The sequence below is a fragment of the Punica granatum genome, chromosome 8, assembly GCF_007655135.1.
Source record: "Punica granatum isolate Tunisia-2019 chromosome 8, ASM765513v2, whole genome shotgun sequence".
In the NCBI taxonomy this organism is placed as follows: Eukaryota; Viridiplantae; Streptophyta; class Magnoliopsida; order Myrtales; family Lythraceae; genus Punica; species Punica granatum.
In genome coordinates this window covers 13,583,355-13,602,219 of record NC_045134.1, presented here as the reverse complement: position 1 = coordinate 13,602,219, position 18,865 = coordinate 13,583,355, and the positions used below count along the sequence as shown (strand labels likewise).

Genomic DNA, 18,865 nt, shown 5'->3' with positions numbered 1-18,865 from the left:
AGACAGTTCACATAAAATTTCCGGCAAATTGTGAGTGACATCTTTAGCCGGTCAATTAAAAAGGAGCAGCACGAGATCTACTGGAATGAAGACCCTATAATATGGTTCTTATCATCGCATGGATGATTTTGTTTGAAGAATTAATGTAATCTATTGAACGGTCAGAATTAATGTTTAGTAGTTTGTGTATAAAATACAGTTAATTTAGAAAAATAACTGGCGGTCGCAAAATAAGTACCTTCGTAGATATAATGGATGTAAAAATAGATAGACAGATCGATATAGATAAGATATAATTTCACCCCAAGGAAGTGGATAAGATATAGATATTAATATTACAAAAAATAGTACAAGAAATGTTAAAATGATTAGTTGAGGTTGGTTGAAGCGTAAAAGTATTTGAATTTTTTTAATTAAAGTACTAATTAATTACAACATTATTACTTTTAAAAACTTTACTATATATTCCTAAATATCATGAAGGAGTCTCACTTGTACAGTTTAGATAGAATTGAGTTATTCGGCAAGTGTATTGAGTATTGATGTCCATCGTTGGAATTAGTTGGGGGAAGTGCGTGACACCAATGCGAGCAATCAACTAATCTGTGATCATATATTTTCCAAGCGTATCATAAGAATAAACATTTCAAGGTGTATCGTGCCATCAATAAGGTTAATTTCAATAGTTCAGTACTCGTTCCTCTTAAATAAGTTCTCTAGTTCGAATCTTGTGAATAGATAAAATTCTTGATTATGAGAGTTTTACTCATTAATGAATCGACCTTGCTCGAATTGGATTAATTAAGGCTAATTAAATTTTTGAATATTATGATAGTCAAGAAAAAAAAAAGTTGTATTCTGCCATGTCACAACCTCCAAAGTATGGTTTGCTATCGGTTCAAAAACAGCTCATAGGCCGAATGTAACTTTCTACGAAACTCATGAAAAGCTTTCTAACTAATTTGCGCTTAGGTTTTGAAGATAACGACCAGGTTGTAGCTCAAAAACACAACCTATTGTTTACACTCGTATTCCGCACTTCGCGATAAATGAGGATTAGAAATGTAAAGCCCATGAGATCAGCCTATGTCAAGAGGATAGCTCACGATTGAAGTTCACAACAAACCTCATCCGAATTAGTGGCAATACCCGACCTAGACCGCTTTGAAATGGGTGGACGAATCGAAGATGAAGATTGTGAATTATTCCCAAGCGTAGGCAAGACTGAACGTGGACGAGCTCTTGGGTACATACGAAGATTGGGCTAGCAACAAGTAATTTCCATTCGAATTTGATGTCAAAATGGTGTCCTTTGTGTTGAATTGGAACATGAATATTTCATGGAGCCAATATTGGAAATGAAGATTATTTGGAGTAGAATATTTTGTTGGCTTCATGACTTATCATGGCAGGAGGATTCCTTTCTCTCTTACTTCCATACATGACGTGCTATATATATTGCAATTGCCAAACAAAAAGGAGTGGACTAGCTCGCCATTTACTTTATTTCCTCGTTTTATTAGAAATAATGGAGGACTGTTCTCAAGTATTATTTAGTTTATTTTCTTGCTTTCATTTAGGTAATAAGTGGGAGATATATTTTCACATAGTCCTGGGATTTCCCTTAATTAGCTAGTTGCTTATTTTGCTTAGATGCTTCCCGATTCTAGTGTTAGGCCTATATAAGCCGAATTCAACTATTTTATTTCCCCCGATATCAATCACAAAATGACTTTACGTCACGTACTTTTATCTTTATTTTTACTTTATTGCACTCGTCCCTTACATATCTACTTTTCCGCACCCTCTACTTATCATGTAATAGTCTATTGAGGCAATTTCGCCGATCTTTCAGCATATCCTTCTACCCAACTCGGTTCCAAATCAAGGAAGTCTCCATGAGCTAAGGTTTTGGCCCGAGACACTTTTCGACTCGTAGTGGCCAGACGCAACGCTTTATTCTACCTTCGGCTAACTCAACCATGAAGTTATCCAAGTCTCTCATGAGCCACTAAGCCGTGAGCTAGACCCAAGACCGGCTTCTAGCCGTCTCTCTCGACGTCATCCTATTGTTAGCACTCACCCATATTTGGGGAGAATCCTAGAGGCCAAATCCTCGAGCCGCGTAATCGTCTGATCGGCATCATCAACCACTCCAATGACATCTCTCCTAAACCCAGTTGCCCGACTAGATCTACGGATTTCGGGGCTGTGGCACTACGCCCTAGCATGGTGAGGTCGGTTGGTGGTTTCGCTACCAATCCTTGAGATTGCATCCTGGCACGCGTGGCAACACCGATCTCTTAAGAGATTCAACTAGTCGGCGCCGAAAGTGAAATTGCGTAATTCTACGTGAAACACCTGTAAATTTATTATTGTGTTCGAAATAAATATAGCGGTCTTGTTTTTGGATTTCTAAATGGGAGGACCCATTGCCTTTATATTTCTTGTGGTCGAGTCCCGCTCATCCCTAACTTGTATCATAAACGGGAAGTAGTATGAATTAGAGCAAGATTCATAAGTAGCTCAATCAATTTTCAGATTTTCTGCCAGATCCTTTTCAATGCAGCATCATCGAGGTTTCCTGTTGGCAATCTTACACATGGGACAATAAATTAAACTAGCTAGGTTTCGTTTATGTAATACAATAGATCGACTAGATGTTAATGATTCTTATATGCTGGATCTACAACTGAATAAAATAAGAACACTTTTACATGTACTATTCTCTGATACCGCGGTCTTAAACCGTATCCATCTAGATAAGCCTTGTTCAGATTTATTCTGCAGAAATTCGACCGGAAGTTGAAAATGTCTTAAGGAGGAATTGGAAGATTTGGATGACCTGATCAGAAACCTAATGGGCTTCAACTTATTTAGGTTCGAGCTCGATTAGCTCACTAAAGAATAAATATCTCCCAATTGTGAAGTTTTTTTAATAAAAAAACTCGAATTAAAAACATTTTTTTTACATGCACCATAGTATTCAGAAATTCAATAGGTTCCAACAAATTCAGTTCAAGCTGGATCGGTCTACTAAGATCCCGACATATTCTCAGTATATATTTTTTCTATTTATATGACTCGAATTCAAGACCTTATTTAAGAAGAATAAGCGACGAATTACTTGGATTAATCTTTTAGTTAGATAGTATCTCTTGTAATTGAGAGATGGATCACGGGGATGGATATGTTTAATTAATATAATTTGACAAGAGAATATGGAGGAAGAGGGGAAAAAGAAGGAACAGAGAATCCACCATTTTCATGATGAAGAGATCAGACCATACCATATAGAGATTTGTCTACTAATATGTGTGGCAGAGTGAGGACAGAAGCCAGTGATTCCCCCGTGACTTTTACCACCTGCACCCATACATAAAAATAGATCTCATCAATCATGCACCCATACACGAGAGCCCTAAACCTTCAAATATGATTTAATGGCAAATTGAATTTTCACTTATGAATGTACTTTATTTACAATGTAAGAATTTGAATCCATACTGAAATCACTTTGCAATCAATCGATCATATCCGACGTCATATTTAATAAGTTAAGAATATTCGTGATTCCTTCGGTAAAAAAGTGAAAATCACTTTCGTTGGTCTTCACATTATCCCTCATTTCGCCAAAGTACTTTTACTTTATCCAAACCAGCTCTAAGTACTTTTACTTGATCTCCCTATCCCCATACCTTTTACCCTTTTTACTATTTTCCAAGTGCGTATCATCTCTCCTTGCGACCAAATCTGTCGGTGCAGCCAAAGATATATATATCCTCAATACAATAGCCTGATCAGAAGGGATTATCTCCTCGAATATATGTTGGTATCACTCATTTTTTAAATTTGTCTCATAATTTAAAAATTACCTAAAAAAATTCATAATTTACATTTGTTTTTAAATTTATGACGTTAATTTCTCTATCAACATTTAATGGTGTTACTGACGTGGAATGTAAATGAGTCCATTCTTATCACTGTAGTTCTTTGCCTAGGCTATATTTAAAATTATAGGATAAATTTGAGAAAAATTTAAAATTATGAAATAAGTTTGAAATCCACTTACGTTTAATTGACGGACAAATTGACGGCGCAATAGATTTGAAATGTGATGTAAACAATAATTTTTTTGGATAATGTTTAAAGTATGAAATAAATTTGAGAAAATAGTAAAATCATGAAATATATAACATAAAAATTCTTAATCCAAACGAGACCACATTCGATAAAAAAATAATAAAATAAAGAAATCCACACATATTATATCTCCGTTGCATGATATGTATTTGAATTTGGATAATCGCTTAAAATAATAATGTATGTATAAGAATCTCGTGGGTGTCCTTGACCGCGATCACTTGGCGCTGACCATGGCCGACTTGTAGCCAATACTGTTAAAATCTGGATTCTAACTCTTAGAAGTTTACAATGTAATGTTTTTACTTTTTATGATATGTGAACTCATCAGAAACTGAAATCTGGTAGACTCATACAAAAATGCAAATTTATTCAGTAAAAGTAGGAGAAACTCGATTTTACAGAGTCAAATACTGCATGAAGTTATTATCACTTTCCCAGTTTAAGGGGATTGAATAACATTACCTCTTACCGCATAAAAAAAAACTAAAAATCTAATGTATAATTTCTTGTAACCTCATTTATTTATGCAAAACGGACGTTTAGAAATTATAACAAGAATGAAATATTAAATTTGTCTCGTAAAATGTTAAAATAATTTTCACTGTTACCTCAAATAAAGTTATCATTCATAAATATATATGTATGAAATTGTTTTTGGAACACTATATTCACTATTCATAGTCCCTTACGATTATATGATTTGATTATACATCTCGATTTTGTGAATTAGAAATTGGATTTTGACTGCCCTGTTTGTAACACTGCTATCATAGCTTCATTGAACGCACTTGGGAAGGTCCGAAGCCCCTCGCCATTGTTAGGAACCCCATGACCACGATCACGAGGCGTCACACGCTCTAGACCACAGTATTGGCGCGAATGGTGGCTGTTATTTCCCAAAAAATTATCAGAATTTTTTCAATAATTATAAAGTCCCTCTATTAAATATGTTTCAAATAAGAAACACGTCCAATAAAATATGAAGCTTTTTGCATTAAAACAAATAAATAAGGATTTCAGTGTCATAATTTATCATCAAATACAATCAACTTTGTCAAATATTACGAGCAAGATAGGGAATTGCAAATTTGCTAATTATAATCTCTTTAAAAAGCGAATCTGTATGTTGAGCCTTTCATTGTTCATCAAAGATCATTACTGGCTTCTTTATCGACAGACACCGAAGTTCTTCGTTGAAACCAAATTGGGTTACTAATACTTTGTTTTCGATCCATCTCCAAGGCATTCCCCGACAATCGGAATTCCTAATTTCCCTTTAACTAAACGCCATGTTCGTGAAGGAAAAAAAAAAGGATAACAATTTAAAAATATTCAAATCATTTGTTTATTATAATTTTTTGGTGGAGATTTATTTATTTTATTTTATTTTTTAGTTTATAGGAGAACATTAAGAACTTACCATTTTCTTATAAGTATTATGAACATGACATAATTAAATATATATTGGTTGTGTAAATCCATAACTTCCATGTAATGATAAAGAAAACATATAAATAATAAAAGATAGTGTAATTCAATGACGCATACTTTCAACTGATAATCAAGAGGTTATAAATTCGATAATTGGTAGAACTGTTTGTGTCAATTTACTAGTTATTGGAATTTTTATTTCTTTACACTAAATTTATAGATCTTATTATAATCAGAAAAAAAGAAAAAAAAGAAATTTTTTTATTTTTGTCCTAATATTAATTTTCTAAATGTTTTTTTTTTTATTTTGTTGAATTTTTTTCCTTTTAAAAATTAATTTTTCCCTCTCGAACGCCTCAGTCTCTCTCCCATGACATACACCGACCATCCTCCACTTCCCACACACTATTATCAGTTTCCAACGCAGCACTCTCCCCCCTCCCCTCCCCCCCCTCTCTCTCTCTCTCTCTCTCTCTCTCTCTGCCTCTGTTTCTCTGTGTAAATGTCACGGAGGAGAGAGACTGCGTCAAGTCATTCAGCTCCACAGCAGGGCTACTTTGCCTAGCTGATCTTCCTCTCTCTGTCTCTCTCTCTCTCTCTGACGCCCCTTCCCCTCACGAATCCCTCTACAGTCTCTGTGCAGAAAGCACCCACCCACCCACTGTTCTTCCTCAAAACAACAGAGCAACAAGACAAATGCACACTTCAGCCTCCTTCTTAAGGCAGCTGAGCGGCAAGGAACCCCCCACCAAATCGACCTCCAAGAGGTGGTCCGTCGTCGGCGGCAGCAAACGCTTCAGCTCCTCCAGCACCAACAACCTCCCCTGCGGCTGCGACCAGAGCCTCACCCACATGGAGGGATTCACCCAGTGCGGGCTTTCCTCTTCCCCCATGGTGAGGAAGAGGGTCATGGTGATGGTGGACGACACCTCTCGGTCCAAGCACGCCATGATCTGGGCGCTCACCCACGTCGCTAACAAGGGCGATCTGCTCACTCTGCTCCACGTGATCCCTCCAGGCACCGACTCCTCCTCCTTCTCCTCCTCGCCTTATTTGGCCAACTCCCTCGGCTCCCTCTGCAAGGCCTCCAAGCCCGAGGTATGACAGATTTTCGTTCTTGTTCGGTTTTTCCGGTTTCTGGGTGGCTCGCCGTCTCGGTTTCTGTTAGACATTGTCGTTTGTCATGAAGCATTCATTGTCTGTTGGGTTGATCTGCCTCGACTTGCCCAGTAGCTATTTGATAAAATTCCTGACTTGGAGGTGTTCACTTGAGCAGTGCAAGCAAATTCACTATTGCAGTCCAAGTTATTAGTAATTTATTAGAGTATGGGCAATTTTCTCGAGATCTAAGTCTAATTCATTTGTTTCCGGTTACAATCGAGGCCCATGAGCGTCGGAAAGAGATAGGAGAAAGCTAAATAAATGAGTACGAAAAGTCTGTTCGTATCAAACCAGGAACCTATTGATCCTAGGCCGAGGGCGATAGCACTGTATCACTCCACATCTCTTTCAGATTAAAATTGCTAACCGCAGAAACATTAGATTTGAACTACAAGCTGAATTTATTTTTCTTTAGAGGAGGAAATGTGGGAAATGGGACAGACATAATGATGGCCTGCTTCAGTCTGTTTTAGTGACATGTTCTTGTTCGTACTTTTCCTTTTGCAGAAATTATTTTCCATTTTTCAGAAGAGCGTTTCAGCTTTGTTAATATCGACAGAGAATCTATTATGCATTTCCCTCCCTTTTTTGCACGACAAATTATGAAAAAGCATAAGCACTGATGTACTGAATGGCACTTTAAATTAATTTTAGACAGTATTTTTACTTTTTCCAGAATTATTACTACAATTTATTTCATGCATCCACGAGGATGTAAAGTCACTGGCAAACTGAAATTCCGGCGGCCTGGTGGTGGTGGGTGGACTTTAGCTAGTATCAGGTTTCGAAACTCACTAAAACACCTCATGGCCATGGCTAAGCCTGTGCCTACCTGGATTAGCCTTCTAGCAAATACCCTCAAGATAACTCATCGTCCCACCGGGAAAAAAAAATAGTCCTTTCATTTTTTTAATCTAGAAATTTCTGAGTTTGGTGCAGTGATGGGTGTATGTTTTCCTTCTTCCTCTTGTATGAAAAATGCATCCCATTATAATTTTGGAGAAAAGGATGAAATTTCATCTTTTTAATGGAAAAAAAAAGCATATCTTTTGAAGGAAGTACTTAACAGAGAGCACATGTCCCATGATTTGAAGTTGTTTCTCATTTTGCTTTTCATTTTGTTGGATCATTGGATATAATTAAGGTGGAAGTGGAAGCACTGGTGATTCAAGGTCCAAAACTGGCCACGGTGATGAGCCAAGTGAAGAAACTGGAGGTATCCCTGCTGGTTCTGGGTCAAAAGAAGCCCTCTTCTCTCATCAACTGGTAATCTACTTCCTCTCTATTCGACCCTGCCCATCCTTGCTTCGATGTTGGTCCGTCCGAGATCGCTATTTTGCACAGCTTGGCCTGGCATAGGTCTACATGATGGGGGTAGAATGTACTAGTCTCACCGGGATTTTAGCTAGTTGACGATCGGTGCCTTAGAATCTCGAGTTCGATGAGCATATGACTGGATCATGCAATCCTGATCATTCACCTGATCTTGGTCCCTAATAATCTCTGATAAATAATGTAATGTTGGGGAAACTTTTGCAGCCTTTGCGGGACGAGCGGCTCAGATGAGTTTGTGGAGCAATGCATCAACGGTGCAGATTGCCTGACCATAGGAGTGAGGAAGCAGAGGAGGGGGATGGGTGGGTATTTGATCAGCACCAGATGGCAGAAAAACTTCTGGCTCTTAGCTTAATTAATAATTAATTAATTTCACTGCTATATGCGTAAATTAATTAAATAATTAATTTCTAGTTAGTCCGTAACTTTGCTTTAATTAGACTACGTACTGCATAATTACTAGATGTTGACTTTAGATGTGTGAGATCTTGTTATATGTAATACTTAGATTCTAAGTTCTAATTAAAGCTTAGACCCTTATGTGTCTAGTCTGTATTCACTAAACAGAAGTTCTTTGTATATTTCTCATCAATTTCTTTTTCTCGGCATAATCTGTCCTCTTCAATATATTTTCGGTAAAAAACACTAATTTCAAATGGTAATGCACCAAATGCCGGTGAAATAAATGGACACATCAAATCTGGATACATCAAATCTGAAGTCTCATTGACGAGAATGATATTCGGACTATCTCGATTTCAGATCAGATGTAACTATACTAAATTATTTTATGGACTAAATCAATTTAGTATTTGCTCGAGTCACGAGAAATCATAATCATAAATGGCAAGGCAATGGACCTTTTATTATTTCTTTTTTCATATTTTTACCTGTACAATTAATGGTGAGCTCGGAAAAGCAACATCTCCAATTGAATGTCCTTTATTGAAGTTTGCTGATGAATGGTTGCGCACTGGCAGGACCGTGAAAGGTAGATGATGACGAAATAGCTCCAACGGGGGTAAGTTTAGTTTTTGGTGTCCCATAAGCAGATACGACATGCAAGATGAACTTTTAGAGGTTGCACTTCTGCTCCTCTGAATCTGAATTAGTCGAGATTGAGTTCTCGAATATAAAGTAGATTTCAGCAAATGAAGTTTGATGCAATGACTTCACCCACGAAATGAGATCAAGAGATCATGAGTTTAATTTCAATAGTGAATTTTTATATTCTTTTATTTTCCCTCCTCTATTTATTCCTAAAAAAGGGGTGCTATTAACTAAGAAAAAGGTGCAACTTATGGGAGAGGGGATCTATATATAGGAGCGATCATACGCGATGCCATGAGTTGAAAATTTTTCTTCAATTTTTTGATTCATCATAATGGTTTGTGTAATAATCGACATAGAGCATAACTGAAACTAATAATAAAATTACTTATTTATAAAAATTATGAACTTTCTATTAATAGTAAATAATCTATTGTTTTCCAAAAGATAGTATTATGTTATCATACATGGTATTGTTTTTCTTTTTACTTTATAGAGTGTTTTAGAGTGCGTTTGGATTTAGAGTTGAGTTTTGATTTTAATTGATTTGTAATGATTGTATTGTTGAATTATGAGAAAAAATGTGAAAAAGTAATGAATAGTTGAGAGAAAGTAATGATTGTATTGTTGAATTGTGAAAAAGTAATGAATAATTGAGAAAATTTAATATTAAAAATTGAAGTGAATGATTAAAAAAATTAAAAATTAAAAATAAGTAATGATTGTGTTGTTGAATTAAAAATAAGTAGAGTTGAGTTGAATTGAGTTGAAAATTTTTTAAAAAACAAAGCTTATAGTTGATTCTTTAATATAAAGCTTATAGTTTTGCTCTTAGAAAGAGAGATACGAATAAGATTTAAAGATAATATTAAGTAAAAAAAGATATGATAAACTTTACGAAAATGAAAATGATTGCATTTTATACATTTATGAAAATAAATTAACAACGAAATTAATTTCATCGTTCAGTCTTCCCACATTAATAAAGAGAGAAAAAGTATTACTGTAACTAAAAAAGTATGTGTTTAATTAGTGTAATTTCTTTAGAAAGATACAATATAAACGAAGAAAGTATGTATTTGTAAATGAATATTTATAAAGAAAAATAAAGTATATGATATATATATAACTCTTCACAAAACAAGTAAAATAAATGGAGCGAAAAAAAAAATGCATAGTATAAAATCTTGTAATGATCGTCAGAAAAACTTATACACCATTTGGGCATAAGACATGAATTTTTTTTTGAAGTCTCATTGACGAAAATGATATTCGGACTCTCTTGATTTCAGATAGCATGAGGCAGATGTAACTATACTAAATTATTTTCTGGACTAAATCAATTTTGTATTTGCTTGAGTCACGAGGAATCATAATCATAAATGGCAGGGCAATGGACCTTTTATTATTTCTTTTTTCATATTTTTACCTGTACAATTAATGGTGAGCTCGGAAAAGCACCATCTCCAATTGAATGTCCTTTATTGAAGTTTGCTGATGAATGGTTGGGCACCGGCAGGACCGAGAAAGTTAATCATTGTAATAATAATTTGGACCTAATTATTTCAATAATTATGTGTCATATTTTTAAATAAAAATTATTAATATAGATCTGTTGCATATATTAAGTTTTGTAGTTAGGATAAAAACATTGTTATCAGAACCGGACCGGACCGGCCGTTTCGACCGGTCGGACCGGGAACCGGCACCATGTCCGGTCCGGTTCGCCTAAAAACCGAAATGGCAGTTTTGAACCGCCGGACCCATTGAACCGGCCGGTTCTATGGGTTTTTATGGGTTTCCTATTTAATATAAAAATTGGTTGGTTGTGTAAAGATTTGAACTCATGACCTCTTACTTCTCATATTAGCATACTACCAACCAAGCCACCACCACTTTTTTGTTCTTTTAACTCTACTTTTAAGTACTTATTAAAATAAAATATTTATTTTGAAGTAAGAAATATTAAATATATAGATACTTTCTTATACTATTATTATATTTCTTTAAAATCATCATACTTTTATCTTAATTATCATAATTTTTTTAATAATATGAATATTTATTTTATTTTAAATAAACGAGCGGTCCGACCCATCGAACCCCCGGTTGGACCCATAAACCCATGACCCCGTATCCCTTCCGGTTCATCATCCGGTCCGGTTCTGATAACACTGGATAAAAATTTGTTTCGTCTTTTTGTTAAACATTGTTCAAGAGATTGTTAATTTTAAGTTTTATTTTTATTATGTTTATGACCTTAAATTCATAATGTCATGTAATCATATATACCTGGATAATATTTTTTCTATAAATTTTATATATTACCAGTTAATTTCTTTGTTGTATTTATATCGTTTGCGTTCAATATATGTATATATGTGTTCATTTTAATATACACATATATATAATTTCTTACAATAATTAATCTGAATTTCTAAATATATATTTACTTTTGAACACAATAAAATAATATTAATTTTGAGTTTCATATGACAATCAATTAATAAAATTAGACTAATTTTCAATGGTTCGATAAATATTTTCAACTAAAGTCTCAATTATCGTACATAGTATATTTAATTAATCGTGCTATATTACATACTTAGAACAAATTTGCATACATATTTTTTAATACGGAATTTTATGACATCCTTATTTTAAATTTTTTTTATTTTTTATATTGCAATAAGTTGATATATAATAATAAGACACTATATAAGATATATGAATTATTTTAAATCATCTCATCAATCTTTTACATAATTTATTTTATTAATTAATGAGAAAACATTTATTATTAAAGAAGTCAATAGATTTACCTTTATGATCTTATACAATATGGAAATGACTCTTCTAACCCCATTTATTATGGGCAAATTACCCCATATATCCCATGGTTTCACATTTCTTTCAAATCCATCACATGCTTTAAAAATGATCTAAATTATCCGATGGTTTACATTTTTTTTCTAAATCTATCCCGTCATTATATCTCAGTCAACATTTAACGGTCTTGCCACTGTGGCCCTTTTTACCCGGAATAGATTTGAGAAAAAAATTAAAACTATGGGATAGATTTGAGAAAAAAATTGAAATCATATGTTAGATTTGAGAAAAAATTAAAACTATAGGATATATTTGGAGTCTAATTACGTTTCATTAACGGAAAATATAACTCCGTGATAGATTTGAAAAAAATATAAATCATAGGAGATTTTAAATCATTTTAAAAGCATATGATAGATTTGAAAGTAAGTTGAAATCATGAAATATATGTGGTAAAAACTTCATTTATTATTTGGGTAAAGAAGTTAATGAATTTACGTTTATGACCTTATACAATATGGAAAATTTCTCTTTATTTGGATTACAACGTTATATATATAGATGGTTTCCTTCGTATTGCCTCTGGTTCATTTTTCATGGAGAATCTTGACTAATTACACAATTGAGTTTCATTTTTATGTTGCTTGCCGTCAAATAATATTACCCCTATTCATTTAGTATAAAATGCACACAGTACACCACAGAAAAGTGACCTACAGTGACGTAATCCTAGAGACACGGTAACCATGTATCAGTCACCATATATCTAGTGAAAAAGGCTATGGATACACTTATTTAATGATGTCGCCAAAAATTCTACTATGACGATGAGACAAAGAAGTGTCACCTTAAAACCAAGTCTATGGGGACGCTTATATAGTTACGTCTCCCTAGAATCTACTTTTGGTGACACTGTGAGATTGCGTCACCATAGAACCACACTGACAATGACAGTAGGGAAGGAGATGTCACCTTAGACATAATAAAAGTGACTAGATAATAGAACCAAGTATATGGAGACGCCTATTGATTGACGTCTCTATACAATCTTTCATTTTGGTAACGCAATGATATGGGGTCACCATAGAACCAAGATTATAGTGACAACATGGAAGGGATCGTCGCCTTAAACATAATAAAAGTGACGCTACCTAAGTCTGCATCTCCTTAAATTTATTTGGTAGGCAATGCATAATGTTCGAGTCATCGAAGAGCAAGTTTATGGTCAAGCAAAATTAGTTCGTGTCTCCTAAAACCTAAAAACAAGGTTTATGGTGATGCAACAGGTTTATGGATACAAAATGTCCTTCTGCGTCGCTTAAGATTTTTTTTTTTTTAATTGCTCTTTTTATTTTTCTTTTGCTAACCTCTTTTTATGTGCTAATGTCTTTTTGTTTTTAGCTGTTTTTGCCAACTAGTACATGGTGTGTAAATTTCTCTAATCTTTTTTTGTTCGAATTGTGACACACATTTTAGTTTTTCTCATATGAAAAAGGGCATATTAAATGCATCAAATATTGATCAAGTTATTAAGATATTCATGCTTAGCTGTGATTTTCATTATAAATGAGGCCATGTTTGTCAAAAGTGTTTCAAAATTTATCAATATGAAAGAAATGAATAATAATTTTATATTAAATGTGTTTTGCAGAAATAATAAATTAAATACATTGTAAAAGGAAGAAAAGTGAGATAGATAGTATCAAAAAAAGGTATAAATAATAAATAAATTAAATATTTTTTTATTGATAAAGAAAAAGTGGATATTAATTTAAAAATTAAAATGCTTAATTTATAGAATAACTATAATTAATTGTATAGAGAAGATACAAGCAGGAGAGAAAATATGTGGTACGGAGCAGGACTTCCATGGGAAGTTCATGGTTCGATTCCCCGCTTGAGGCATTTAAAGAATGTGCACTCGCGGGGGCACATGCACTTGCTGGGCCGGCTAGCTTTGGGCCTAAGTGCGGGCTGGCCCATTATACATATGTGTTTTTATATTTAATTTCCAAAAAATAAAAATAAAAAATGCGTGCATCTTTTAGTTACGTGCATATAGTGTCAACATTGATGGCACCTATGGAAACGAGGAGCAAATGTTGCTTATGTCAATCTATGGTGATAAGTGTCAAGTGTCTTATTTGAGAAGCTTTGAGTGTCTCCATATACAAGTTATGAAGATACTATATTTGTCGTGTCGCCTGACCTAAGTGTCAATTGTGATGTTTACATTAGCATCACCGGTGGAGTTACCAAAGGCTAGCGACACCACTAACTCGTCTTTATAAATCCCCGGTTGGGTCACCTTATGTCATTTTTCTCGTAGTGGTAATATGTTTGGCGTCCATCATAATAACACTTCAATTCCATGCGGGGAGATCATCATAAAGGATTTCAATTCGAGTGGATTCCTAAAGCATTTCTTTACAACTTGTTGAAAGTATTGGATCACACAAGCAGGACAACACTCGGGACTTTATGGGGAGTTGACCAAATTGCAAATCGACGTGATTACATGTGATTTAGCATTTGAATAAATTCACACACACACACATATATATATATATATATCATCTTCTCCTTCCTTTATATATATATATATATAGGATGATGATGATGATAGGAATCATGAATGATAATGCTTTGATTTGTAATTAATCACATACAGAGTAATTATAAAGCTATAATTGTAGAGCGTAGAGTACATCTTGCTAAATGCATCATAATGAAGAAAATCTCGCCAAATTTATTATTATATAGAGTAGGCTAGGCGGGATCTCTAACAAGGCCAAAGGCATTTACAAGGAGCATCAGGGCGCCATGACGAGTTGCAATTCCCGGTTGCAGTGAATCCATGGGCTTCCTGGCAGTAGATGGTGCAGGCTTGATCATTGCAATGTGTGCCTTGGCCAGGTATAGGTAGCGGCGCGAGGCACTGAGCTTGGGTCATCACATTTTTACGTTCTGAAAAGAAAAAAAAAGAAAAAAGAAAAAAGAAAAGAGAATCGATCTTCAAATTAGCCGTATATTATAGTTTCTTGCAAGGATAAAGTATGATATCAACCTTAAATTCTGGCGCAATAAAGAAATAAAAGAACATAGATATTAATACACTAGATGAAAAACTAGAGATAAGAAAAAAGTACCATTGCAGGCCACGAGGAGAATGAAAAGAAGCAGTACGATTTTCGTCGACATTTTCACACGGCGAACGCTGTGCTGCGTTTTCTATTGGACCTTCTTGGACTCTCTCTGGCTTCAATCCCTGAGTTGGTCAAATTCAGTGAAGCTCAACTTTCTTCTTAAATAGCAATAAATCCTACAGATAATTAATCGATTCTTCTAAGATCATTGACCAATTTTAGCAACCTATTTATAGTCACATATTTCCTTTCCAAAGTACTTAATCACTCCAATGGTAATCGCGGATTCAATTTGTCTGTGATTACTAATTATTTAACTTTCTTTTTGCTCGTAGGATTTGGGTCCTCTCTATTTTCTTCATGTCCTTTTTCCACTTGTGGTACAGAGTGGGCCAAATTCGTTATGTACTTGTAAAATTCAAACTTCTTCATGGTATAAGGATGGATTCTCTGATATCGACGAAATCCTGGAGGATTAGACGATTAATAAGATATTCAATGCATATTTTTTTTTAATTTTTCTACACCATATATAACTAATTTGGACCATTAAATTCCTCTCAATTTAATATGGACCGTCCATTTTTATATTTTAAAGTTTCAAAAGTACCCCAAAAAAATCACGATATGGTCTCTTTGTTATATAAATGTGATTTTTGTCCACAATTCTTTCCTCCAGATTTCAATCCCATCACAATGGTCACGGCGATAGTGGGTGGCAAAAACGATCAATTTTCTTGGCAGAGCAGCCATGATTTCCCTGAGCTGGTTATATATACAAAATGGACATATGATTCAACATATATACCACAATCTAAAATGAACTGAACTTGTAGAAAGGGCCAATTTAAGCGTAGACTTCGGGCTCAAAGTACCAATAGAGTAAATGCTTCGATGTGTTTCCCACACAAGTTAGTCAAAAAGCCATGAAAGGTCTAAGCACTTCTAGTTGTTTGCAATTGACATTTACTGCAATCATGGTGCATGCGCAATGTATATATTGGCGTTAGGGAGGCGAGTGGTAACAACAATTACCTCTTCGAGAAATTCAGATCGGCATCCTGGATCCATTATCAGTGCATCACTTGAAGCGACAAAACAACCATCTTCGCATTCCTCCGAATCATTTTCAGGAGCAAATACAACCAAATTTGTTGTCATGAAAAGGCTTTGATATCTTACTTCTCATTGGTATAACAACAACACCGGGAGGGTACTCCAGAAAGTATAAAAACAAGCCAAAATATTCAAGATTAAGCCCTTTTGAGTGCAGATTGTATGATTGTGAGTTCAAAGAAAAAAGCACTATTGGAACCAGACCTGAAATCTTAAGGTTGATGGCACTTGAAATTTTGTTGAAGGTTTGTGGAATAAAACTTGGAAAATAAAGAATGCAAATACTTAAAAAAATTATATAAAATAGACTGTACATATTAAATGAGGGTGGATCTAATGGTTTATATTGATTTTGTATGGTGTGAACAAAATCAAAATTATGCACCGTAGAATTTGGGTAAAAGGAAAGCTAAACATGCTATATAGTCAACATAATACAAATGAAATTCCATACATAAATGCAAATCTATTAACTTGGAATGGTATTTTGTATATATGTAAAAATATCTAGTGAAAATCCAAAAAGTAACTTGGACATCGAACTCAAGCAGGTTTAGTATAAGTACAACATAACATACATGTATGGATTTGACCTGCCTTGCACACGAGTAGCCCTTAGAGCAAGTCCAACGACACCAAAATTGACCACGGCCGTTGGACTTGCTCCAGTGTGGCTGCACTGCCTTTGGCAGTACCAAGGGGAGTGTCGCTTGCCCAGCCCTTGGCATCCCCAAGGGAGTGCCGAGCCAATGGGGGCAGGCCGCGTGGCCTGTTGGGTCCACGCGGTCTGCCCTATTATTTATTTTAAAAAAAACTCGAGAGAGAGAGAGGAGGAGGAAAAAAAGAAGAGGTGGCCCAATTGAAGAGAGAAAGAAAGAGAGAGAGAAAATATTAAAGTGATGGCTTCAATGTGAGTGTCAATCATTGGAATGATTTTTTACGGTGAATGTGCTTAACTTTTTTTATGGGCGTTAATGTGTTTTTTTAAAAGTAATTATGGTCCTATAAATAAAGAAATTTATAATGTATCACCATGAACATAATCTCATAAATAAAATAAAATAAAATAAAAATAAAAATTTAAAATTACTGTGATAAGATACCGATTTACAAAGAGGACAAAACAAATTTATATCATAATCACTTAAGTGAACTTAATTCATGTAAGTGACAAATCTATATTAACAATTAAATTAAATATAATTCTTATAACAACTTATTTGACCACATTATGATAATAATCAACTTACTCTAATTTCTAACATAAAAATATCAAAGATAACTATTTGAAAATTAAAATTACTAATTGATATTATTTTTAATAAGAAAGGTGGTGTTTCAAAATGTAATAATTATAATAAGAACTTAAATAGAGATTAACGGAAAAAAAAAGTACTTGTGCAACACATGGGTTAGAAAAAGACTCGTATAGAAGGAAAATTGTACCTTGTAACAGAACGTTTAATGTTTGTCTCCAATCTAGCCCTTCTTTTAAAAAAATAATATAAGAATGCATAATGTTTCATATTTGTTTGAATTTTAGCCCATAATCTCACGCAAATTCTAGGGTTAGCAGGCTAAATTTGCAGCAAAAACGAAACGTTAGCACTATTGGTTTATTATTTCTAAACTAAGAGCTATATTTGAAGCTATTTGCATTGATTATGTAGTGTAGAATGCGTACATGATACAATCTTATAGAGAAAGGAAAAAATCTCTCAAAATAACAGTGCCTAGTGATGTTAAATTGGAAAAAAAGAAGGAAAAAAAAGACTACCAGTAGCGACGAGGATATTAGACAAATATTTTAAAGTGAGCTAACTATCTATATATTATGATATATAAAAGTTGATTAAAGCATGTTAAAGTTGTCTTTTAAAACTTTATGTTTGTGGTTGATTGTCCTCTCAACTACTCGAGCAATTAAAGTTTTTATGAAGATTTATGTAATGTAGCCACACTATTCCCACGTGACGCTCTATCTCCTCTCTTGGCACGTCCCCTTTGGTTTTCTTTCTATCTATGTATCTATGTTCCAAGTATTTAGAAGAGGAGGATCCAACATGTTTTCCAAGGACAAGCTTACAATGGATCACGTTAATTACCAACGATAATGGAATTATCTTATTGACAAACCAATTGAATAAGTAAAATTAGGGGAGAGGAGTAACCGATATAGTGAAAATGTCAACATAAGTAAATATTTTTCATTCTATTTTTCTACCTTGTCTTTCGTCTCACACACGACGGTCCCCATGTTGTTTACCCAAAAAAAAAAAAAAGAGAATTGCATTCTCTAGGTATTGTCTTCTTCCTGGTTTGTCACTTCCTCTTCCGATTTCCAATATTTAAACTCTCTTTGTGTCCCCCCTTTCCGCAAGAGCCTTCTCTTCGCGAGAAAGATGGACTATCATGAAGAACATCTTTTGCACTCGCAACGACTATCAGGTACTGATTCTATTGCCCTAAATTAATTGATTAATCATGACATTCCCTTCGAGTTTTATTCAACATGAGTTCGTGACTGCATTTTCTTATTCAAAGGCTCTATCATTGAAAGAAGAAAACAACAACGTGGATAGGGTTTTCAAGCAACTCCAACCAATATAAGGTCGACTCTAGTTCTCTCTTTCTCCGGTTGTCTATCTTAC

The 18,865-nt window shown here is 34.3% G+C and overlaps 1 protein-coding gene across 1 annotated transcript; it reads left to right on the top strand.

The window, feature by feature from the left end:
• The first annotated feature begins 6,014 nt into the window (after positions 1-6,014).
• On the top strand, positions 6,015-8,684 carry LOC116216069. The gene is made up of 3 exons (XM_031551989.1): positions 6,015-6,675; positions 7,883-8,004; positions 8,278-8,684. Exons 1-3 carry the CDS (start codon positions 6,274-6,276, stop codon positions 8,426-8,428), a joined length of 675 nt encoding a protein of 224 aa, XP_031407849.1. The 5' UTR covers positions 6,015-6,273; the 3' UTR covers positions 8,429-8,684.
• Positions 8,685-18,865: the final 10,181 nt, after the last annotated feature.

What these genes read in the sequence shown, in the direction of transcription:
- LOC116216069 (XM_031551989.1), top strand. Translation starts at nt 6,274, where the DNA reads ATGCACACTTCAGCCTCCTTCTTAAGGCAGCTGAGCGGCAAGGAACCC. An exon ending in GCAAGGCCTCCAAGCCCGAG is followed by an intron (nt 6,676 to 7,882) that starts GTATGACAGATT and finishes GATATAATTAAG; the next exon opens with GTGGAAGTGGAAGCACTGGT. An exon ending in CCCTCTTCTCTCATCAACTG is followed by an intron (nt 8,005 to 8,277) that starts GTAATCTACTTC and finishes AAACTTTTGCAG; the next exon opens with CCTTTGCGGGACGAGCGGCT.